The following is a 26,495-nucleotide window of genomic DNA, read 5'->3' as shown; positions in this document are numbered from 1 at the left end:
GCAAAAGTGCTAACCACTAAACCTGGGGTGTCAAACATATGGCCCACTGGCCAGAACCAGCCCACTGGAGGGTCTAATCTGGCCCACAGGATGAATTTGTTCAGATTAGTGCCTTTGTAGATCCACAGTGATCTGTAAGTTGTGATGCACATATGTGAATGTTAAACCTAGGAACAAGAAATGTCAGGTTGTTCATGATATGTTTTGTAAGAAGATACTTCATTAGATGTAAAAAAAAAAAAAAAAGGGTAACATTTGCAGTTCTTATTCTTTATAAGTTATTATGCTACTATTTTACTGCTCCGGTCCACTTAAGATCAAAGAAAAAAAAAATGTATGTGGCCCCTGCACTACTACACAAATCGTGTGGCCAAATCTTAGCCCTAAAATTAACCAGTTCACCAAAAATTAGCAGCTGCTTCATTAGGACCAGGTTTTGGTCTCGATATGGACTACTGGTCCTCACAAGGTGAGTGTTAATGTCGTAAAGAGGTAGCAAATAAAGGTACACACACTCACACACTTGCCTTACATCTGATAAAAGGCATGATAAGCGGAACAGCCTTAATTGTTTGGGTCTTTCAGTAAACTGCACATGAAAGGAGTACACGATTTGCAGAAGTGGTTACACATCATGCCAGATCTTTTCACTTGGCTCATTAATCACACAGTGTGTAATTGTAGAATTACACTGGCTGATAATGACTGGACAGTTTAGCAGGGGCCTCAATGCTGGGAGGAAACGAAGACTGGAGGTAGACTGCAGAAAAACTGCTGCTGCGCTCAAACAGAAATGCAGAAACAAGTGAAAAACAACCATGGAGCAGATGCACTAAAAGTTCTGTACTCATTTCAGATGTTAATTTGTCGCAATGTAGCCTAAAAAAAATACGGTGCTTCAGCCTCCATGATGGATGAAGTGAGGTCCACTCATTTAGAGCTCACAGTTCAATTTGGGTCATTTTGAACAGAGAAATATAGTTAATATAAGCCAATGCTGCACGCATACATACTTTAAAATAATAACATTTAAAATAAATATCCACCGACAAAGTGAGAGAGGGACAGGGAAGCTCCCTTTTTTGCTTCCACACGGGGATTGTTTGTTGTTAACCTCCTCTCCGCTTTCATCCATCTATATTTTAATGCATCTCTTCTTGTTTTTCTTCTCAGTTTGAGACATTTTTGAGAGGCGTTGTGAAGCTTTTAAGGTTGGGTATCATTCAGTATTCATTTATAATGGGACACTACATATGAAAAATGTATGTATGTAATGTATGTCCCTCCCCAGTCCCTTGGCAGGCCAACACAACACACCACGACACATATATATATATATATATATGTATATATATATATATATACATATATGAACTCATATGTCCCATATATATATGTATATATATATATATACATACACACACACACATATATACATATATATGACCTCATATGACCCATATATATATATATATATATATATATATATATATATACACACATACATATATATATACATATATGACCTCATATGACCCATATGTGCACGGGTCATATGAGGTCATCGAGTTTTTTTTAGAACATGATTATAAAAAGAAGACAAGCAAAAAAGAAATTTCCAACAAACACTTCCTTTTAAATCCTTGTGGTCTGAAAGAAAGGAGCAGGCAGAAGTAACAAAGAAGTAACAAAGAGGCCTACACCCCTTTAATTTTTATCCAGGAACAAACATTAATTAATTAATTAATTAATGGTCTGACATTCATGTTACTCCTGCAACAAAACAAAAAACTGTGTCCGACTGTGGGTGCACTTTTGCCCAATAGCCATGATTTTAGATGTTTAGTAAATGAGCTGAGGGTGGGCAGGTCACGTATAACAGTAGGTATGAGAACACTGCCTGTCTAAAGACACTTTTTTCTAAATGAATCTAGACAGTCTCTTCTAAAAACCTGCCCTGGTTGACCTTTTTTTGTTTTTTGTTTTTTTGTTTTGCAGGATTTATAGTCCATGGAGTCCATGCATTTTATCATAAGGTATGTAACATTGTTACGGTCCATTATTGTCGTTGTTGTTGTTGTTGTTGTTGTTATCATGTGATCATTCTTCAGTGCTGCTCTCCAGCAGACACATGTTCACTTTCACTCTGCGCCTATTTTAATTTAACCAAACAAGTGCAATGTTTGGAAAAAGCGTGAACCACAGTGTGATGCAGTGTCGTATTTCCATATCTTCAGAAAACATGGCACCCGTGCCACTGCAGTGCTTTCAAATGGGATTACAAATAGGATGATCACCATTTCTGGAGTTGGGGGTGAGACACAATGGCACCTGGTTAGGGCTGGAAAAGGATTATGGTAATTTCATCCTCTCCAAACAAACACGTTGTGTCCCAGGAATAAAACACACCAGACTCCCTCATGGTGGTGCTGAAACAGACTGCCACAGGTGCAGGTTTTTGTCTGTGAACATGGTCTGGATGTGGTCTGCTTCTTGGTGTATGTCAAACACTGTACGAGATCGGTATTTTGATATGTTAAAAACAAATTTGATCCGAGAAAGAGTTGCCTAAACACAAATAATTCTTCTTTCAGCCATTCCATTTCAGTGTCCTTCCATATCCTGATGGAATAAGTTGTAAAGGAAACAATTTCTCTCTCTCTATGTCCTCATTACTGTCTTCCTCATCTCCTGCAGATTTTGTGATATGCAGAATGTATCCTGCCCAACATTCAAAGCAGCCTGCTGTTGATCGAGTGTTGGACCGAGCAGTCACTCACTTTAAAGAACAACAGCACAGTAGCTGTCATAATATAAATAGCTGCAGAGAAATACAGTAACACAATCACAGCAACAGGTGGTCAGTAAAAGGAAACTTATTAAATAATTATTCCTATTGCTTTTATAACTGACATACAGTATAACCTATAATCTTCTGTCCCAGTCAAGGATAAATTGACCAAAGTTTTTTTCTATAATATCTCTCAGACATACAGTGTTGGTGTCACATTTATAATTTATCATCAGCCGGAGTCTCGTCACAGCTGCCTGAACCTTTTCATAAACCCGGTAAATAAAGTGTGTGTCATCAGGCTTTTGGCAGGTCCTCACAACTTTTAAGATGAAGATTAAGCCTTTGTTTTGTTAGGTTAGGGTTTGGCCAGTAGTAGTTACGGTTAAGGTTTGAATGTGTCCGGCAAATTGCCCCCTACACCCCCTAAACCTTTATTACAACAACGCAACAGGTTGGTGGAGCCTGGATAATTGTATGCCAAACACAAATGCAAAAAAAGAATAAATACATTTTAATACAAGTCTCATTATTACTATTTTCATTTATCATAATTCATTTCTAAGCTTTTTATCATTTAATATTAACAAATTATTCAAACAGGATTTAGTTCTGAAGAATTTACAGTTATGGATTAAAAATCCTTAATCCTTCACATTTAAGGAGAATTATTGTACTTGTCCATGGTTGTCTCTCCTGAGATACATGCCTCTCTATTTCCTCCAGATTTACAACATGTTTAAAAATCCATCATAATTAATAAATGACAACAAAACTGGTATAACACAAAACTCGAACTAAAAAGTAAAAATCCCTTACTAAAGAAATACCACTATTAGTTCTACAACATTGAAAAATGAAAAATATTTTAGATATAAATCAGATTTCAGGAAGTTTTGGTGATTAGGCCTTAAATCAGCAGTCAGGCTTCGAGGGGCAGAAGAAGTGTGATTCAGGACTTTGAACTGTGGAGGGCAGCGTTTTACCTCTTGGTCGGAATTTATCAGGAGAAGAAGAAGTGGAAGTGGAGTCATGTTATGGATGAGTCATGTTGGCTGCGCACTTGGGAGGATCTAGCCTCTGGATTGAGACAAAGTGAAGTGAAGACATGTTTTAAGGTTAGGCTGAGTGTAGGGACAGTTTAAGATTAGGATTAGGCCAGTGGTAATTATGGCTAAGGTCAGAGTAAGTCTCCAGGAAATTAATGAGCTATCATGCTGGATGGATGGATGGATGGATGGAGGTCAGGGGGACAGAGGACAGTGTTTGTTATGTCCACTGTCACAGAAAACTAAACATCACGTCAATGTTGTCTTCCTCTAATGATCAAAGAGGGCATGGATGCAAGCCAGGTTGTGTTCACAGTGCCCTCTGCTGGTACGGATTCATAATTATTAATAATAATAACTACAGTAATAACTGTGACTATCATTATTATTATCAAAATAGTCATTAGTTGCAGCCCTAGTGTCTTTTCTTTTTTTCAAAATCCAAACACAAGTGCAGACAGTCCAGCGTCTCTGTCAGGGGTTCTGGGGTTCTGACACTGATGTTTGCCAAGGGAGAATTGAATCCTTCTTGTGAAACTTTACAGCTTTTGCCAAGTTCCATGAAAATACAGCTGTTTTTGAAACTTGTGACATATTGCGTCGATGCAGTTATGTCTGCTTCACTGCTTCATTCCAGGGACAAAAGGGACATAAATTGCCTGCCAGGAAACCCAACAAAGAAATGTGACATGAGCATAAATACAGCAGGCTGAAAGGCTTTCCCTATTTAAATCACGCACAGCAAATAAATAAATAAAAAAAAAAACTATCCTTCCCAAACAGTGACTTGGTCTCTTTTCTTGTGTCTTTATGGCTCTAATGTGAAATATTTTGCCAGAGTGGTGAGCTCATTCCTCCTGTTTTAAATCAAAGTCTGCTTGTTATAAAAATGCTCTGTTGTTTTCTTTCCGTGGGCAAACGATCTGAATTCACTATTTTCCATTCAATTCAAAACTGCACCTGCATCTGTAATCAGGTTTATGAATTCCACTAAAGCGAAGGCAATAAGTCAAATGAAATTTGTACCGAGATGTCAATAATTTACGAATATGGAGAATGGTCTCTCAGACAATAAGTAGATTAGGTAAAAGTCACATATTTGGCCATTTTTATTCCACAAAATATGAAACATGAGGAAAGATAGTTTGCGGGCAATAAGATCGTTAGATATACTCCCTCACATTAGTGAGCAATAAATTGAACAAACAAAGAAAACAGGAAACCATGTTAAGAGAGGAATTTACCAATATAACGCTGACATTATTGCAAGGAGTTCCTGTATTCAGAGTTTCTTTTCTTTCTGAATTCTACAAATGAAAAGTTCCTTCATTCTTCATAATTCCAGTGAAAAAGATGATGAAACCTGCTGCAAAAAACTATTTAATCATTTTATCGTGGGATACGAGAAGCGTCATCTCATCTGCAGGACTAAATCAAGAAGACAGAAGTTTCTCTTTATCCTAATGTTAAAATAAATAAAAGATTTGCAGCAAAATAGGAAAACAAACAAAACAATCTTATTGTCATGTGATTTTAACTGTTTTCCCACAACAACTGAGTTAAAGGGGAAAACAACTAACTTAGATAATCACGTGTAACTCAAAACCCAGGAAACATTTTGAGGAAAGTTTTCAGGCAAATAAATAAATGTATTGTTACTGTAATTATATGAATATGCAGGAAAAGTAATGTTGCACAAAATTAGAATTATAATAAAATGATTTTCCTTTTTTTTCCCCCTTCTACATAATACTCCTTCTCTGGCTATAAAAACAATACAGTGCACAAAATGAGCTTGCCACATTAGTGAACAGCCTTCCTACACACACACACACACACACACCACAGTTTGCAATGTTTCCATTTACAGCCATGAAATAACTCCTCTTTCTATCTGCCATCGTGCAGCTGTCGGCTCGGAGCCGCTGAGTCACAAAACAGCACAACAATAACATACAGCAGAGCAGAGGAGGAGGAAGAAAGAGTGCATGTAAGATGTGAAAGTAGACAATGTTTGCACAGACTTTTCATGACGCTAGAGGAGAAATGTAAACAAACTATATCGATCCGAGCATGATCACAGCACCACACCTAAAGTGACTGTTGCTTTTTCTGTCACTGCACCACAAGCTTTATTGTTTTTAAGTCTGTGATCACTGGAATTTGGACTGGAATGACGTGATGAAAGTTGGTCTTGTATATCAGCAGCACGTAGTGCTCAGGCATGTCATGGATAAACCTGGCGTAACAAACACTTGACACTTTGACCTGTACAACCCGCAGTTTGACTTTGTTATTTTAAAAACCGCATACATGCACTCATTCATCGGCTTTATCCTCCACTGTGACGGTCGCGGGGGCCACTGGAGCCAATCCCAGCTGACATAAGGGTGTAAGTCAGTTCACCCTGGACAGGGTCACCAGTCTACCGCAGGTCAAACACATAAAGACAAACAAGCGTTCACCCCCACATTCACACCTATATGGTCAGTTAAGAGTGTCCAAGTAAACCCTCATGCACAAGGGGAGAACGTGCAAACTCATGCTGTGTGGCCTGGATGTGTTCCAATAAAGGGATTGAGAAATAATGATACTGTATGGTCATTATAGCATTGCTAAAACAACAAACCTACTGGCAGCCGAAGACTCTGTCAAAAGCAAACATAATATCAGGGGGAAATATTCCTTACAAAAAGAAGAATTTGAAAATGCAAGTTGAGTGGGTGTTTTTTTGTGAGACAGGATTGCCTCCACAGACTTTACCAATCAGTGTCTTTCACTGTCGATCCGAGCTCACTCTTAAAAGCTGTGCTTTGACTGCGCCCCCTCTATTATCTGTGAGACAGAAAAGAAAGAAATACAGAGGCCCATTCATTTCGCCCATGAAATCCCCCCCCCTTACAGTTCAGTGCAAATGATCTCTTAAAACTCAGTGGAAAACCACAATAGCCAAAAGACAATTAATGGGCCTGAATTATTTTCCACTTCTCTTCAAGCCCATTTACAGTATCTAGAACAACACAGCTGTACCTCTGAGGAAGCTGCATCGACTTCCATTCATTTGAACAGGAGAAATAAAGCGTGATCCCCAATCTTACCTAACCAGTTAATGCCTAACCTAACCCTTAGGTCTGAGGCTCTGCCTCATTAGGACGGGTTTACTTGCCATGAAGACTGCTGGACCTGACTGGGTCAATGTTTATGCCAGGAAAAGTCCTACAGAGGCAACAAATACAAGCACACCAGTGGCAATTGTTCTAAGACAACAATGGAAGCTCAGCTCCCTCTAAAATGTGGTCTAATTTGTACTGTGTTGTATTGACATTTCAATACTAAACGTGCGCTAGAACGTGATTAGACCGTGTCACTAGTTCGTTCAGAGTCGGCTGTTTATCACAGATGACGCATCGTCCCGTGGGATTTTCGTAATTCCGTAGCAGCCTCCACATTAAAACCACTTGAAGCTTGGCTTCAACTGTTCTCAAATGGGGCAAAAAAGTCACTTCCATGGAAGCTCAGCTTCTCTGGGAGTCAGTAGCGCAGTGGGCGGGCGCAGACACTGGGCTTCTGCATGATGATTGATGAGGAACTGTCTGAAAGGCGGAACCAGTCTTTGATTGACAGCGTTGCAGAAACATACATGACAGCTGCCTCAGTCCTGTTTGGTTCTCGCGAGGGAAGTCTGTTAACAAATAGCTGATGTTTGTAAATAAAAACACTGTTACAGCATTTCAGCTTATGATGCGATAGTTTCATAATTGTCGTGTTTCCTTGTTCTAGTTGTTCGTTTGCAGAATTTATGTATAAATAACTGGGCGTGAAATGAGCTTCCCCTGTTTCAAAGACCAGCAACCGCCACTGAAGTACACACAGACGCGCCCACACAAACAAACTGTAATGGTGTCTCAAACAAAAAAGTCCTGTGTGTACGGGTGTAGACTGGACAAATATGGCCTCTCAGGCTCATTCTGTGTACAAACATTGATGTGACATGATGAAATAGTTTTAACATGTCACATGATTTGCAGAAAACTAAAATAGCAAAATGTTTCTGGAGGACAATGATGAGGAAAGACACTTCACTACATAAGAAATCAGCAGCCTTATATGCTTCAATAGAGTCTGTGACTCACAAGTCTCCTCCACACAAGTACTGCCAGTGTCATGTATCACATTTAAACCCTCCTCTGTGTCAGGGCTCCTTTTTCCTCCGCCTTTTCTCTCCTTCGTTCCCTGTTGACCCTGGGTCAAGGCACCAGTCCGTTAGCCTCCCAGCCATTTTACACAGAATTAAACATGTCACTGGATGAAAAACGCTCCTCTCACCCCTTCCAACTCTTTCTGTGGGGACGTGGATGTGGACACCTCCGTCGTAACCACAGTAACCCCCTCTAGTTGCTGAGGAAACCAGACAGTCCTGAGGCAAGTTGTACCCCAGTACGATGCTTTACACACACACACACACACAAACCCTTAATCAGTCAGAAGGATTTATTACAGTAGGGTTAAATAGATTAGTAGGTAGCTGCTTTTTTAACAAAAAGGAGCCATGCATTGATTTTATGCAGCATTACCCCCTCCTGGGAAAAGCCACTTGAGCCTTTCGTGGTTCACAGAGCTTGCAGGACACCTGCTTTGTCTCACCCTGTCCCAGAAGCTCTGTCCAAAAAAGAGCCTCATTCAACAAGTCACACACACAAACACATAGATGTTTTTCAAGCACTGTCTGAATAAGCAAATAAAAAAAAAAAAAAGTGGGAATGCACCAATACTTATGTGAGTAAGGCAGACAACTTACAATATTACACAGAGAAGAGAAACCCAACAGTTCACACAATGATGATTAAATACTTGGTGTCAATGGAGAGAAAAAAGGAAGGAAATCTCTGGCAGAACCAGACTCAAAGATGTCAGTCGCCTGCCTCGGCCAGTTAGGTACTCAGGTATTCGTATTCACAAAACTACTCCAGTAGAACCACACCTGATCCCGCAGTGATTCCCCCTACTCTAATTCACCAGCGCACACCATGAGGCACCTTGGCGCCATTCAAGCTCGGTGTTTCCCGAAGGATTCCTTTTTGCACAGCACTTGGTTTATTTCAGTTTGGTTTGTGTGTGTCTCCTTCCTGGGCTCCTCTGTCCTTTACCAGAGCTTTCCCTTATCTCCTCCTTTCCTACTCTCTTTCTCTCATGTTGGCATGGCTTCACACAAGGTCGCTGCACAGAGACGAGCTGAGACATCAATGGAGTGAAAGTAACTTGATTAAAACAGCAAAGTCGGAGGTTTGCAGACAGTAACCTGCACCTTTGCTTGAGAGCGACATCTCGTTCTCTCGTGTGCATGTAAATGTATGCACAATGCTTCTCAAAGACGAACAAACGTCAACTCCAGCATGAAATCTAGGCGGAAATATCAGCGTCCTGCTAACACAAATGTCACTTTGACCCATCTGAGCTGTCAGAGAAAGAATAGCTTTGGCTCAGGCTTGGTGTAAAAGAAGAAAATAAAAATGTCATACAAAGACTCCACACATCCTGTAGACCACAACTAAAGCAAAGGCAGAATAATATAATAAATGTATTGTCACGATACAACGATTCTGTGAAATCGTATAGCGATACATCACGATATCTGTCTAACTGAGGAGAAGAAAACGTTAAAAAATGCAGGATTTCTCTACTTATTCACAACATAGAGAGTGGATGGGGCATCTCTTAATGTAGCTTTCTCCACTCGTACTAGTAGTTGTTGCATGGTATCACTCTGTTTTTCTGATTTGTGCTCATGTTTGGGTGAAGTCAGAATTCATACGTCTGTAATTTGTTTTCCATCTCACTCTGATGTGGCAAAATGGTCGGGACAAATTGCTCGTGGCTGTGTTTAAGCTGCATTGTCTCCTGAGAAAGTCTGCTGTTCATTGAATTAGAAGACACTGAGACGGCCAGCGCGGAGACAAATACACGCTGAACCAAAACAACACGTTTTACACTGTCTTCATAAATTTCATGAAGCGAGAAACGAGGCCTTGGAAGGAAGGGGAAGGGGAAGGGATTGTGATGATAGCAGCGACTGTGACAAAAATCATTATAAATATTTGGGAAGGTTAAAGGGATAGTTGTGTAAAGCGAGGTTGTTTGAAGTACTGACACGTGATCCGCTGTGCTCGCACACTGACAAGAACCAGCTTGAGTCCCAGATGACAAGCTCACATGCGATACAACGATCAATTTTTGCAGCCAACACGTCCTGAAACACTGTCTCTGCTGGATCGGGCTGCATTTTGCTTATGTATGGTCTGATCGCAGCATAAGAAATTCATGATTGAAGCTTCACTTTATCACAGCACTCTCCTTAAAGGGAACTCAAAGAACATATTTATCCCTCTTTTCTTGTGAAGCTTGATTTATTAGAAAACCGTTGCTCAAATGCAGAATACAGGTCAAGAAGAGTTCAGACTATTCCCTTCTTTCTTTCTTATTCTTCATATTCTTATGATGTTTGTCCTCCCTCCTGCCATCTAATTGCCCCCAACTTTGTTGTTGGCCCCTGAAGAATATGAAGTACATTATTTCTGAATCACATACATATTTACCATCTAGGACAACTTCAGCTGAATTTTAATATTGTACTGCGGTAAAAGTATCATTCCACGATGAAGGTAGTGTGCTCCTTTGCTGTCCATTTTTGTTGGCCTGTTTTCATGTCTTTTACTGAAAAAAACATCACACTATCACATCGTTAACATTGGAAATAATAATGATTCAAATATTTCATGAAATATCAAACAATCAGAACGTTCTCCTTCACCTGTCTCACAGAATTAGGATAGATGGTGGATAATTAAGGGCTGACAAGCAATTCTTCATCACAAAAATCATTCAACATTATAGTAGTTGTATGGGTTGGGTATAGTAGAATATACCCATATAGAAAATATGACAATATCGTAAATACAGCCACTGTATAAGTTTAATTTATGTCGACGGGCATATATTGGAGGCCTCATTCAACACACGTGTCTGTGTGGGTGAGATTTCAGATTAATGATGTATTAGTCACAGTAAAGCCGCATTGTCGGGAAACTGTGGAAAAAGTTTATCAAAATTTGGATACTGCTCAACCCTGGTGTAATATCCTCTGCCTTCATTGAAAAAGACTAGGGGCGGGTCAAAAGATCGTTTTTGGTGATACATGTACATCGTCGTCCTTCCTCATGCGATACAATAATCGATATGCCAGCGCAAATATTGATATTTGAATTAACAAATGAAAGCATCGTAAAGTAAACAGTCCCTGCCAGCTATACTTCATAGCGGGATAATGGTGGAGAAAGCCTCGGTAAGAGATGCCCCATCCATGTGCCAATACATATACTTTATGCACTTTATCTCCATGTTGTGAATGAAGAGAGAAATCCTGTGCTTTTAACCTTTTACGGGCGTGTTTTCTTCAGTCAGAAAGATATCGTGCTGTGTCGCCATACCCTGTGATTCTACAAGGTTGTGTGACGGTGGTAAATTATTAATATGCATTTATATGATCTTAATGACCACTTAGCAAAGTTTACATTAGTGTCACCCATTCAACCCACACAGTATCTTGCCTCCACTTTGACATGTGTCAATGACGCTCAGCCTCCTAAGCCATAGCCACCTGTGTGTGTGTGTCCCTGTGTGTGTGTATGTGTGTGTCCGTGTGTGTGTGTGAAATTGCTTCATCTGCTAAGTTGAAAGAGCCAGGGGCCACAGCTGCTTCCCCTCTGGTCCTTCAGGAACACTGTGGTGCCTCTGGCAGCTTTTTATAAACACTGCTCCAACACAGCTCTGTCCAGCTTCACTAGCAATATACTCTCTCTCTCCCACACACACACACACACACACACACACACACACAATGTTCTTGCGTGTAGAATGGAGGATGTCTCCATACCAGACCGTAGCAGGTAGCACACATGTACTGTATCTACTAAGCCGTTTAAGGATTAGAGTTCTGAAGCTGCTTATAGATCAGCCATATTTGATGTAAATTAGCTTTATCTCTCAGACTCATATATCACTCTGAAGTATAGCAAGCATCACAGTATAATATTATGATATGAAAGGTTTGTGCGAGTACAGTTTGTGTGCAATAAGTGTTGCATTAGATAGCAGACCAGGACCATGAACCAGATCCAGGACACTTCATTAATCAAACAAAACCAGGCTACAGAAGTCTTTACACCTGAGAGCTCCACCTGGACTTACTTTGACTCCCACACATCCATCTGATCTGGCCACTCCACTGCCTTTTCCAGAAACCATGGTAATAAACTGTAGTGTTTTGAAAGCCCTGAGGACAGTAGAGCCTCGCTTAGCGACCAGCACCACGACACAGTGACCCATCGAGTGTTTTGGCAACCCAGCGCTGGGTTGGCTGAGCAGGTGGAGCCGCTGACCGTCTCCCCATCTGTTAAGGTGATTCATGATTCAATTGTGTTCTGCTTTCACTGCAGTCCATAGGAATACCAAGGAGATCACCCAACAGGTCACAGACAAGACTCTGCAGAGGTTCAGCGAGGAAACGGGTTTTCGAGCCCCTGAATCAGTTATTGAACATGGATGTAAAGAATGAAGCGACACAAACCGAAGAACAAACCATCCACCAGAATTTACAGGGCCAGGTAAATGCAGAACTAATCAGGACGGACATCAAGATTTTAACTCCGTCCATGACGATGATGCTGGGCTCTCTGTAGAAGTGGCCAGAAAAACATAAAAAATGTCCATATGGTGTTTGCCAAAAGGCATCTGGTAGAATTGTCTTACATGTGGAAGAAAGTAGTCTGGTCTGAGACTATTACTGAACTTTAGCCCAAGGAAAATGCCATGTGTGGTGCAAATAAAACATCACATATCTCTTGAGAAACCCGTCTACACAGTGAAATGTCAGTGGGAACATCAAGCAATGGAAAAATCTCTCGGGAAGCAGCTGTCAGTCTCCTGGGAGAGTGAGACAAAGGTGGACTTTTCAGCCTGACACTGACTCTACAGGCATACTGCTGAAGCAACACTTGAGCGGTTTAAGGGGAAATGTTTCGCTGCACTAAACCCTTCCCTTGTTGGCAGCTAAGGACAAACCAAAACTTGGTTATCAAGCTCCACTGTCGAGGCTCCACCCAAATGTTGATGCTGTAAAACCCTCTCAAAACAAATATTCATATTTTCTCCCTCTTCACCTGCTGCTTGCCCCTTCACTCCATCTGGTGTAGCTTCGTATTTCTTTTGGGAAGAGCTTGTTGTCTTTTTTCTTCTTGGAGAAACGGTCCTGTGATGATGTCATGTCTATAAATATGTATGTATTTATGTATTTATTTGATCATTTACTGTGCAGTGTGAGTGATAAAGTGAACGAGTGGTCAAATACTGACCATTTTACCATTTGTTTATTCACTTGTCGTGTCATTTTAGGGGGTGTACTGTAGCTTGGGTTTTTGTTTTTCACCGTTTCACAGACACACCTCTCCGCGTTACGACAGCTAAACATTGCTCCAATGTTTAGCACAAAATGGTTTGGTTTTTCGTGACTAACAGTAGCATTTTGCTTTTACATCATCTCCTCTCACAACGGATCACATCAACTTTATCCGTCCGTCTGCGCACTCCACTCCTGATTAATCCAAAGTTTATTTTCCTTAATGTGGCTTTCTCTGAAGAGGCCTTTTGGCGCTGACACATCCGGCACGCCAGTGATCCTCAGAGGTATCCAGTTCCATTTTAGACAAGTCATTATGCAGTGTTTAATGGAAAACTCACTAAAAATAGACTCTACTGTAAAAGATCTTTCATTGGCTGTGTGAGGGTAAAAGATGTGGTCGGGAGTGAGTTCCTCGCTGCTCCCAGACGGCCAGAACATTGAATTTCCTTCAAATTGCTCTAATTAATTCATTCTTTTTGCTGCGGGAGTGTGACTACTCTGACATGATTTACCTCTGGGAAAAAAAACCTAAATTAATTTTCTTCCGTGAAAGTCCTACTAGCGGTTCACAACAGCCCGCGATAGTTACAGTAAGTATTTTTTAAACACATGCTAAATGTTCGTCATCTGCCAAGGAGATCCGGGCTAATGCAAAGTAAAGCGTCCTTTTTTAAACTCCGTTGATGCATTTTTCCAGAAGTTCCTCTCCTAAAATAACCACAGGAACATTCAGACATGGCTGCTCACTGCGTCTCTACTGACAATAATAAGATAAATGAAAGCACTGCACAACTTTGAGTAGCATGATTTAGTACATTTTTAGTACTTTTCGGGCATCTTGGGCCTGATAGAAAAATATTATATTTAATATAATAAATGTAATATAAAATGACATATTAGTAATAATAATAATAATAATACCTTGGGTCCTCTGCACTTAGTGCGCTTGGTCCCTAATTAATAACAGAGAATAGAGGCCTGAATTAATTATCTTCAGCTCAGTTGGTCTCTTTATGACCATCCAGGAGGACCTGTATCATGAAGCTACCTGTTGTGTTCACCACAGCAAGAAACTTGCCCATTCGGTTAGTCTGAATAATCTGTAAAACCCTCCAGACATTAGACTGGCAAGAAACTTCCTGCAGAATGTCCAGAGAGACATTTGTGTTCATGCATACAACCCCTCAGAACAATCACTGAAGGGACTGTGTGTGTGTGTGTGTGTGAGAGATATCCTTCAGAATCCCTGGTTCTTACTGACATCTTTCACTATCCGTCACTGCAATATTTAATCCACACACACAGAGTACTGCTTCAGCACCGGAACGCTTTAAGGACGGCATCAGTGTCACTCAGCAGACTCTCCCCCTGCTGCGATGGTTATCGTGGGTTTGCTGATGCTGTGAAAACTGCGGCAAAGCTGAACAAATGAGAGGTCAGAGGCGCGGTGACTCCCGGCAGCAGGAGAGTGGACACATACATCCAGACCCTACTCAGTGGTCCCCATCACAACTGGCAGTAAATGCATTTCCTGTGATTAGATTGCATTTAGATAACGCCTGACCACTTGGAAGTACAGGTGTAAATACACCCAAGACACATTGAGGACGGATTGTTATCCAAATGTGCTGCCGGCACATTTAACGTGAGCGTTTTTTCTGCTTGTCGACTTCATTTTTGGCTAACATTGTTGTTGATATGGCGACACAGAGGACGGATCTAGCAATCGGATCTTGATGTGGACACTGGAGACGCGCGTTAATACCAGTGTTAAATGCATGTGGTGAAGCGCTGTCTGATCACAGAAAAAAAAAAAACGCATTCTACTGCCATGTGCAAAGGGAGCCAGCGTGAGTGAAGTATACTTATAAAGCGCTTGGCGAGTGTAATCTCATGCTAAAACATTCAGTATATTCTACAAAAGCTTAATATTCTCTAGCAACCTCAAGCATGTGGCTGTCTCCCAGTTAGCTGGGCCCTTACACCCCGGTGAGACACGGAGGACTGAAGCAACAAGAGGAGCCGTGCTGAATATTTCAAAAGGAGCCTCCATCTCCTCTGAATAGAAAAGCATTAAAACGATAGAAGAAATATAAAAGCCGAGCAGAAATAAAAAAGCTGGATGCACTTGATTCTATTCATACATTGCCCACAAAAACGGACCGTCACCCTCAACCTCTTTGCACCTGTAGCCTTGCTGTAATGGTTTTCAAGTCAATGCAAAACTGACAGTAGATAGGAATTTCAGTTCTTCTGGGGGACATAAATCCGGGAAGGCTTTAAAAAATATGTATCATCCGCAACCAGACATGGAGGACAGTTGCCATTGGTACACAGTTAAGGTTGCGATATCGGACAAGAAAAAGGTCATATTGAGCCGTCCATAGTTGGTACCAGTGAGTCTGGCAGTCTAACCAAGCACCGATCCAGAGAAAAAGGAGCAGGGGAGAAGGGAGAAGGCTGAGTAAATGGGTTGAAATGTTTGCAGGTTGTGCTCACTCACAACACTCGCACAGGCTCACAAAAACAACACAACCACCACTGGTATTGTCTCAGTGCTCACACAGCACACAGCAGTACATCAGCAACACTGAGCAGTGCACGCGGCAAGAAGACTCCACGCGTCTCATCTGAGTAAAATCCCTCCAGGGTTTCTGGATTTTATTTGGGGGATCATCTGAATGGTATTTGTCAGATGCGAGGCCTTCAGAACACAGTGTACGCTCAGCTTCAATTGATCTCCTCATTAACCAAAAGGATCACTTTACCACAGTGTGCTGCTTTATCGAATTAAAAGAGAAGACAATTAAAGTCTGCAAAGTCCTGGAGAACAACGCGTAGCTGTCACTGAACTCAGATCCCATAAAACATACATATGTGCATGCAGTTTGGGGTTTATTTTTAGCCTTTATGCCACACAGAGAGTCTCCTTTCATTTACCGTGAGCCATGAGAACTAGAGAAATGCTCTCAAGCCCTTTTACAGTTTTGAGCCTTTTTTTTTCTCAAACATAGAGAAGGAAATTACCTCACTCTCCTCCTCAAAGCACATGCACAAGTCACACAGGAACACAATATATTAGAGCAGAAGGACTTAGAATGCCACTGCCTACGTAAAGCACAAATACAACGCTCACATTCGCTCCCCAGGTGTGATAGCTTTTGTAAGCATCATTTTAAACTGTGTCTATCGGTGATGCTGTAAAAAATAACTGAAATTTATTTCCTAGTGTGGGTGAATGTTGTCAATCGATTTCCAGTTTCCAACGAATAAAAACATCAGGATGAGAAGCGTCTTCACAGTGTTCAAAAACCCTTTGCCCTTCCGGGTCAAACGCCGTACACCAACAGAGACATTGCTGCCTTTATATACCTGAGAACCTTAGGTGGCAGCACAGCATCGCCCAACACACACACACACACACACACACACACTGCAAATTACACTTTAAATCAGAACATTATAACAACACATTTGGCACGGATCTGTGCTGCAGGTGCACCCATGGTAAGTCGCCATGGGAATAATACACAACTCCTTATATGGACATCCTGTTTCTCTTTTTTTCTCCTTTTCTTGTTATGTGTTGTTGAGTCAAAGTTATGATCACATTCTTAGTAGTGATATAAAGATAATTAATTGTGCAGAAGTCACAAAATAGACAAATTCTCCTTTTCTTTTTGTTCATAAAAATGAGCCAAGTGACTTATTTTCCAAATTTCACAAATTCAAACCCATTTCAAACATTTTGACAATTTTTTGCACAGGTGTGTTTATAAAGTTGGTGAAAATGAAAGTGTTCTAAGGGGGTAACTGCTTCCTCTATGTTGCCCATCCACAGTCCTCAAAAATAAATAACGAAATAAAAGAATGCAATACTTGAGCGGCAAATATTTTCATCATCAGTAATGGTTTGGTCACTAACATGTCAAAAAAGGTTCAAACATGTCACAATATGTGAAACGATGACCAAAATTATTCAGATTGAATGATTTGTTTGTCATAAGGAGCAAATAAACCAAAAGATATTCACATTTAAGAAGCTGAAAAATCAGAAAACTTGTTGAAATTCTTTAAACTCCCAAACTGATAAATCGATTATGAAAATAGTTTACGATGACTCTTGTGATTGTTACCGCCCTATGACAGACCCATACTAACATTTGGTAATATCACACAGTCATCAGTTCAACACAGGAACATGTCCCTGAATTAAATGACCACACCTTATCTAACTCACTCAGACGTCAACTAAATCATCCCAACATGTTTTCTGCTTTTCAGTTCCAAAAACAAAAGAAGCATCAGAGAATCAGGGCTTGTTTTTTCTTTTTTAAAAAAGGGCGGCTTTTCATAAACATGACATGCAGCCAAAATCAAACTGAAACAAGCCCCTAAAATCACATCCATTCCCACTCAGACGGTGACAGTGAGATGTAAAGAGAAAGTTAAGTCCCTTAAAGTGACCTTACCAGACCAGTTTCGTTTTATAGAAAACACAGAAATCCCTCAACAGTTCTGTGGAGTTTGGAAGTTGAAACATCAGCTGAGTGTACAAAGTTAATCTGTAACACCTGGATGCATGTTTAGTGTGTGTGACGGGAAGCTTTTGTCTGTCTTTAAAACATTTGAAAATGAACTTTTGAAAACACCCATGCACTCAACTGATGTACCCGAGATTGAAGCTATGTATACAGTAATTATCAGCCCTAAAACTGTCAGGTAACATCAGTGATTTAGAGCTGATCTCATGTGTAAAAAAACACCAATAAACCTAAAAGTAAATTCATATACAGTACAACAATGTAACGAAGCAGCAATGAATGAATCAGACTGCAAACGAGAGTGTGTGTGTGTGTGTGTGTGTGTGTGTGTGACCGACCTGGTCGTCGTATCTGTAGGTGAGAAACTGATCCTCGGTGGCATCTTCCATGAAACTGCCCTGAGGTGAGAGAGCAAACTCTGGCAGGAACACGGCGCTGTGGGGCTGATCCTCTGCAGCCTGACAAAACACACACACACACACAGAGTTAGTTATTAGTGTTGTAATGTACTTGAGTGGAAAATGTGCGTATCTGTACTTTTCTTTATTCATATTAAGAAAGCAACTTTTACTTTTTCTCCACTACATTTCCTCTAACTATGTTTGTTACTCGTTACTACCAAATGCAATCGGCATCAGAAGAAGAAGAGTTGGTATTATGGTCTGTATTTATGTAGAGCTTTCCTAGTCTTGATGAGCTGCTTTACACTACAGTTTTGTCATTCACCCATTCACACGCTTCAACATAGGGGTTAAGTGACTAGCTCAATCCTAACCCCTCACTTTTCTTTAACACTTTTACTTTTACTTCTCAATACAGTAAATGTCCTTTAAGACTTTATACGTAAGTAATATTATAAAAAGTGACTTTTTCTGGTAAGATACTTGTACTTTTACTCAAGTATCCAACTTAGACTGGAAAAATGACTGTGATCATGCAAAAAATGTGTAATACGTATATGCACACACACACGCCTAACCTCAGTCACAATCAGAATACTTTAATAATCCCCTTAGGGAAATTGGATAAGGCACAACCAGTTCATTGCTAACCCTTACATTAACCTTAAGTACAATTCAAATCTTGGCCCTAAACTTAACCAAAAATCTCAAAAATTAGGTTCTGCGTCATGAGAACCAGGTTTTGGTCTCCATGAGGACTACTGGTCCTGATGAGGTCAATGTTTGCCAGAAAATATCCTGACGAGGTGACACACATTAATAAATAATAAATAAACAAACACACACATTCATTTAGTGCATTAAAGCTACAGTATAATCAGATTACCGGCCGCATTGATCAATTACAATTCAATTCCCATTCATTACAGATTCATAACTGTCCTCTGAAACAGCACAAAGACACTTTTGGAATAACAACAACAAACGATATAGTGAAGCTATAGATTAAGGTGGTGGCAGTAATTAATAAGTGAGATTTAGGTCAAGAGGAAAAAAAAGCTCTCCTCCTTTGGGGGTTTTGGGTTTTGCCACTCTGGTGCTGCAGGTCGATGGTGTTAAGTGCATGTGCACAGGCTCAGGGGTCTGCAACCTGCGGCAGGTCTACTGTGCACAACTGCAGAATTCTGTGTTTTATTTCAAAGTAGTTTTTTTCCTCTACTTTATAAACATTGGCGATAAACAGCAACGAAATGTGATCGGTTTCCTTTTTGTAGTTCTTACATTTCTGCAACAAACTATCAGTATTTTGTATATGTCTGTATAAAAAACTTATACTATGCGATATTATCTTTCTTTTATCTTTCTTTCTTATCTTTTATGGGTCAAATGGGTTTTGCGGATCCAGATTGAATTTAGGGACAAAGATGACTCTTCTATAGGCAAAAAGCTGTATGGATTGTGACATTACCGTCCTTACCCATGTCGCATGGCTTCATATCAGACATATATCTCATGCAGGACAGCACACTGAGGTGATATAAACATGATTTGAATGTAAGACATGACAACAGACACAAATCTAAGTCATTAATCCTGGTAATCTGAGCATTTCCTCCATCGAGGATCTCACAGGTGTTTTCTGAACCGACAGTGAAGTCATCTCAACAAACAACACCTCATCTCACAAGAGGGAAAATCTGTGCTCCAATATGACCACTGGGACTCGTCATCAATTCTGCTCCACTTGAACGGTCAATGTTTTCTATTAGCTTCGCTGTGATTTATACGCAGCGATCTCAAGCTGGAGATTTTGGACAGTCGGCGTGATCCAAATGCCGAGAAGGAAGGACGGCAGGAAGGAATGAGTGAGTGACTCTCGGGCTGGGAGGCGACCGAGACTGTGCTGCGCACTCGGAGTGGATAGAAATATCTGGCATCTGGCATTTAGAGGACTCCTCAGAGAGCGAGGGAGACAGAAAGAGACTTTGTGAGTGAGTGGCTGAGTGTGTGTGTTTCCAGGCCACTTGAACTGTGTGCGTGAGAGATGATCTACCGTTAAGATTAGTGGGAGTGGTGTCTCATGCAGGCTTTTAGAGCCACTTAGAGAAAGACACAGCAGAAGTGGCGCTGGTATGCGTTTCCCTGGAGAGCGTCTAAAGACTGGCACAGTGTCAGAACTAACCTCCTGACTAACTCTCCCCCTCTTTACTTTGTGCTCTCTCTCTCTCTCAAATCCACATTTGCTTAATTGTCATCTTTAACGTAATCAGGATATAAAGGTTTCAAACCCAAGAATAACACGTGGTCACATGCAGCAGCTATTCTCTTAAAAAACTAACACAAGGTCACAATTACTGTAATACTGCAGTTATGTCGTCTTGTCACATCAACCACAGAGTTAAACTTATTACTTAATATTATCTTCTAAGGCTGAGCTGTCAGACGTGTGTGTGCACAATAGTCTGCATCATTCTTAAGCCTCTGATTTATATCCGCCCAGCTTTGACTGTTTTGTACACATGTTTTCTCATTTTAAGAGCCTTCATGAGTCTCGAGAACAGCCAGAGCCAGGACAGCTGATCACACACAAGCAACTTGTGTTTTGGTTCAGTTTCTTGTGTCATGTTGGCCGGGCTTTTGAATTGATGTCTGTGTGTATTAACTTCGGGCTGCGCAATTAATCACAACATAATCAAACGCAGCCATGCTGCAGGAATTTAACGGCTCTTTGGATGAGAAAATGTGTTTGACAAACTTTAAATTGGAAAATAAAAAGAAATTGAAAATGTTTGTGGACATACAGATCATATCGCAAAAGCAATATCTATCAAAGTAAGTGCAATAAGATGTTTTTCTTTTTTTTTTTACCATATTGTGCCGCTCTAGTATTAAATAGGGATGGGAATTGGTATCGGTCTGATATTGGTCAAAATCACGAAAAATCACTCATTTTGAATCAGATACAATCCTATATAATCATATATGTCGCATGCTTCACTATGCAAAAAAGTGTTATCATCCCATCCCTAGAGTTTTAATACTGTTTGCTAAATTGATAGATTATTCAGACGTGTAACTCGGAGAAACTGATAGCGAAACTTTCTTATACTTAAACTCTAAATGCATTTATTTGCACATTTAAACCGTAAACATCCAACACACGTCTTCCGAGCACAGTCAAAAACTGGTTGCTTCCCCTAAAATCAGCAACAACACCTGTAATCAGTGACATGAACTTAAATTTCTTCTGGCCAGCCTCGGCCTTAACTATTACGCCCCCCGATGTTCAGGAGGAATAAACCCAGAAAATACAAACAGATACATGACTCAATATGGCTATATTATATATGGCTTCAATTAAATAAATAAATAAATAAATAATCACTTTAAAGTAAAATGAAATCAATTAAGAAAAACCTATCATCAGCTTACTGATTCCACACTTGGTCGCCTGAGGTGAATCTGACAGACTGGGCACAGCATCAGCTGCAGCAGGTCAATTTACAGCAGCAGAGGACAAACTGCAACATGTCAGCATATGTCATTTTACTACCTACGTCCAGTGATATGCTTAACCTCCTCCAGGGACAGAGCTGGTTCGCGTTATTTTGGGGGTGTCACAGGTCACTATTTTGCAAATAGTCAGCGTGTCATACACCGACTCGTTACAGGAAAGTCAATATTTACTTTTTTATTTCGCTTTAAAGAGGTTTAAGCGTAACTGATTAACCAGGTGAGGAAGACGTACGCATAAAAAACAGAGCAACAGCCAGCGTCTAGAAACTAACAGCAAAGTTACCTTGGAGAAATGAAATGTGAAATACATAAGAACAGAAACACAGAACAGAACAATCAAAAACTGAATGATTAAAGTGCAGCCTTGGCACAAAAAAAAGCATTTTGACAGCTGAGTCAGACGCATTATGAAACAGATTTTAAGTCTTAAAGACATTTTGATTCGCTTCACATTCGTCTAATTGCAGCAGATGGGTTAACTAGAGAACGAAGGAGGTAATTTCCAAAATCTACATTTAAGATGTAATACACTTTCAACCATTAAGTACCATTCCACTTATCGCGTTAAAGGCCGTCAAACTGTCTGAGGGTAGACTTCTGACATTTCTGTGACTGTGCCTCGGAAAGGCTCCACTTTGAGCATTTAACACATTTACAACATCATTTCTGCAGAGGACAAAGGCTTCCTGCATTATTTATTTAATGTGTATCTCTGCATAGTGACACAGCGGGGTCCAGTGATCAAAAGCAGAGCTGAGCTTTTACTGCAGCAGTTTATGAAAGTAAATATAAATAGAAGCTTATCAGAAAACAGAAACAAAGCCTCTGTGTGACTCTTTGTATTGTCATTGCACACACACACACACACACACACACACACACACACACACACACACACACACACACACACACACACACACACACACACACACACACACACACACACACACACACACACACACACACACACACACACACACACACACACACACACACACACACACACACACTCAAAGCTGCGTTAAATTGCCCATGTATATCAATTAACATTATGGTCAGTTCTATAATTCGGAATCGTGTTTTTGTCATACGTTGGCACACATTCACTCTCGCTGCTAAATCCTCCACCGTGTTCTTCAGCTGGTTATCAGAGGCTTTGACTGAAAACAGGAAAACAGCTTTACCATTTATTATTATCATTATTTTCAGAAGAGGAGTCACTACAGTGAAGGTAAAATGTGTAAACCCTTTGTACAGTATGCACGTCTACGACTGCATTTCCTTTCAAAGAACAGGCGACTTCGAGTCCCAGAAAATTGGGAAGATAAAACTAAAAAGTGCCTGCAGACACAGGGAAGCAGCAAACACATTGTTACACAATAGTGTTGACTTATAAGCTGTCGTGTACATTTTATTTGGGGAGCTTTTCGTTAAGAGGGTAGAATGTCTTTTTTTTTTGTTGATAGTGTGCGTCCGTATCTCGAGCTGGTTCCTGGTATATTCCTTGTGGAGAATTAGAGTTCAGCGTTGAGAGAGTTCAGGGAGTTCAGAGAGTTCAAAAGGAGAACAGCCTGGGGTACAAAGGCCGCTCTCCTCCTCTAGGTCCTGCAGGCCGGACACCGTAGCCTGCAGGACCAGAAGGCAGCCTCTTGAACTGCTGCTGCGAACCTGCTGCTCAAAAACTGCAGTGAGTTGGAAGACCAGTGATCCTGGAACACACCCTCCGACTGCGTCGCCGGCCATATAACCACATTTCAACTACCACTTTAACTAATACTAATGCGCACAGAAATCTCCATCCTCACTGTAGGCTGCAACGATAATTCAATTTGGTTGGAAAAGACATTTATGCTTCGTCCTCCAACCTGTTACTCACTGCAGTCAGAGCTGTCTTCAGAGTCTCAGCTGCTGGTGAACAAAACACCAAAGTGCTCAGTAAACAGCAGCATGTACGTTCAGACTGGTGAAGTCTGACTGACACTTGTTTCTCATTTCTCTTGCATTTACATAGTTAATTGCAGGGTGTTTGTATGTGACACTCTAAAAGTGACTGTGTGAGTTTCACACTACAGCTGTAATTATCCAGCATCTGTTACTGTTACAGCATCTGTCTCTATGTGTGTGTGAATGTGTGCGAGTGTGTATGTACTTGGTATTCTTTGTAATATTTATATTTTTCTTATGTATATTTATACTTTTTTTTTCTTTGTAATATTTATATTTTTCTTATGTATATTTATACTTTTTTTTTACAAAAGCATCTCTTTCTTACTTTATGCTGGTGTTTTTTGAGTGGACAGCAAAGTAAGAATTTCATTGTACAGGGAAACGTGTTTCTTTACTGTGCATATGACAATAAACACTTTGAATCTTGAATCTTGAATCTTGAATTCCTCATGTTGTGAGGACCTAAATCTGTTTACACAGTCCCATTATGGACACTTGAGGACACAAATCCAGTCCTCATAAAGTAAATCACTATATATGAGGTTAAGACATTTCAAGTGAGGTTAAGTTAAAATGCTGCTATTTTCCATTACTATGTGAAAACATATGGACAGGAATGTGCATTTTAGAGTGTCTTATATCCTTTTTTCAGCGTACAAAAACATCATATTATCTGGTCCTCACATCTTTTTAAAGAGCTTCTTAGGGGTTAAATCCTGGTTTTAGGGTTGCGGTTAGAATTGGGTTTAGGTACTTAGGTGGTTAGGTTAGGGTAAGGGGCTAGGGAAAGCAATATGTCAAAGAGGGTCCTCACTACACGCAAGACTGAGATGGAATAAATCTAACATGGGCAGCCCATGGCCTAGTGGTTCCAATCCTAACAGGTCAAGGGGCTGAGCAAGGTACCCATGCAGTTGCCATTGCTTGGGTTAATTTGACACTCCCAAGCCCAGTAAAATGAGAGGGCTGCGTCAAAAGAGGCATAAAAAAAAATCTCTGCAAAATCAAATATGCAGATCACTGAAAAAAAAGCAGGTGATCAGCTGTGGCAACCCATAGAGAGGGAGAAGGCGAGAGAAAACTAAAACCTGCAGAAATCTCTGTATGTGAAAGATTCTGTATGTGAATGTGCATAATCTGCAGAAGAGGGACAATACTTTGGGGGCTGTTTTCATGTTTGAGCAGGTTTTGGTAGGCTGCAGGTAAACAGTCTATTTGGAGAGCAAAGCATAAATGCTGGTGCACACTGACAGTAATGCAACAGTTATCATCTCATAAGACTTACATAGAGATTAAGGTTTGGAGAGCAAATGCCAGAGGAGGTTGTCTTCTCTTCCAATTGGAAGGTCGGGGTTTGATCCCATGCTTCATTAGCCTACATGTTGATGTGTCCCTGGCTTTCAACTGCAAATCCAGTCTTGCACTTGACATTGCACTCTAAACACAGTGTAATGCATATGGAACATTACCCACAGGCCACACACACACACACACAGAGAGAGAGTGTGTGTTATTTAGTCAAGTTTCTCGCTGTGAAGACACAGAGTTGTTGCCATGCAGAGTGGCGTTGCAGTTGTCCTGATTGAGTTCACACACCACGGGAAGGACGGTGTCAGGAGAGCCTTCGCCCTGCAGTGGCTGGCTCATGCAGGATCACTGGCTCACTTCAGAGGAGCCAATAGAAGGATAATAATACCAGGAGGGCAATCCCCATCCCAAAGGATCAACATACTGCACCAGAAAGGGCAGTTGTTACCATGTGGGATGGACTATAAAACTCCTGTACAGCAGGTTTGTTTACATCACGAGGGGATGCATGATCTAATTTGTTCAGCTCCAGGGACTGACCACAGATTCTTAAGCAGAAGTTGAGAAACAATCCAAGGTCAAGTCCAATAAATATGTATCACATCAATGATGTGAATGTTTATAATGATAAAGTCCACTGGAAAATCATGATGATGACAAAATAACATTATTAAAAATGGAGAAGTAGATCTTTAGAATGGAAGGACGGTCAGAAAACAAAAATCAATAGGACACGGAGGCTTTAAAACTGCAGCAGGTGCAGGATTGTTGACTATCAAACCATTTTGGGATCTCAGTTCTCCTTCCTGATGTCCTCTCATCGGATGAGTAAGGACAAATGCAACTGTCTCATATGTAGCAGATGAAACCAAGGCAGACCCTCCATCTTTGAAACTCTAGACCTTTTGAAATGACAATCAAAAGTACAATCTGTCAGTAAACTGTGCTGTGATTTGTCAAACTAGTCCTCTGTTATTGGATATAATTAGCAAAGGCTGTAAACAGTAGGGTGCAAACATGTTGTTTTCTATCTCCAATAAATTATTATTGTAAAATTATTGTTCAAGGAGGCAAAGAAAAACTACCTATTGTACCTTTAACAAAAGGATATGTGTCTTTTATTATGAAAAAATATAGTAATTGTTTCTTCAGTCTGACTCTTTCTTTATAGTTTCCCTCAGTGCTATGTATCATATTCACAAAACCTGGAAAAATGCTTCCTGTATATTTCACTTGTAAATGAGCTGTTGCAAATGAGTGTGTCCCTCACCTCCTCCAGAGTCCCAGGCCGACTACTGTAATCTTTTCTTATTATAGAGGCTGTAACAGTGGGACGAAAGGCTTTGATCTCATCATGTCTAAATATATACAGCAAGTCCACCAGTGACACACAGAGGCCCAAGGTGTAGGCTTAATAAAAACACACCACGCAGTACAGTTTGCCTCAGTTCAGTACATGACACAGCTATTTGCTTTTCCATTGTC

At 40.5% G+C, this 26,495-nt stretch overlaps 1 protein-coding gene across 2 annotated transcripts in view; it reads right to left on the bottom strand.

Annotated features, from left to right (window-relative positions):
• The window catches only part of adamtsl3 (ADAMTS-like 3), a 154,682-nt gene that overhangs the window by 110,519 nt on the left and 17,668 nt on the right, over positions 1-26,495 (bottom strand). For both annotated transcript variants that reach the window (XM_058629116.1, XM_058629118.1), the window contains exon 3: positions 18,177-18,296. In XM_058629116.1, the coding sequence (XP_058485099.1) occupies positions 18,177-18,296 (120 nt within the window). The remainder of the gene's footprint in view (positions 1-18,176; positions 18,297-26,495) is intronic.

The sequence above is a fragment of the Solea solea genome, chromosome 5, assembly GCF_958295425.1.
Source record: "Solea solea chromosome 5, fSolSol10.1, whole genome shotgun sequence".
NCBI lineage: Eukaryota > Metazoa > Chordata > Actinopteri > Pleuronectiformes > Soleidae > Solea > Solea solea.
The sequence above is the reverse complement of the archived record's forward strand: the minus strand, read 5'-3'. Positions and strand labels throughout refer to the sequence as shown.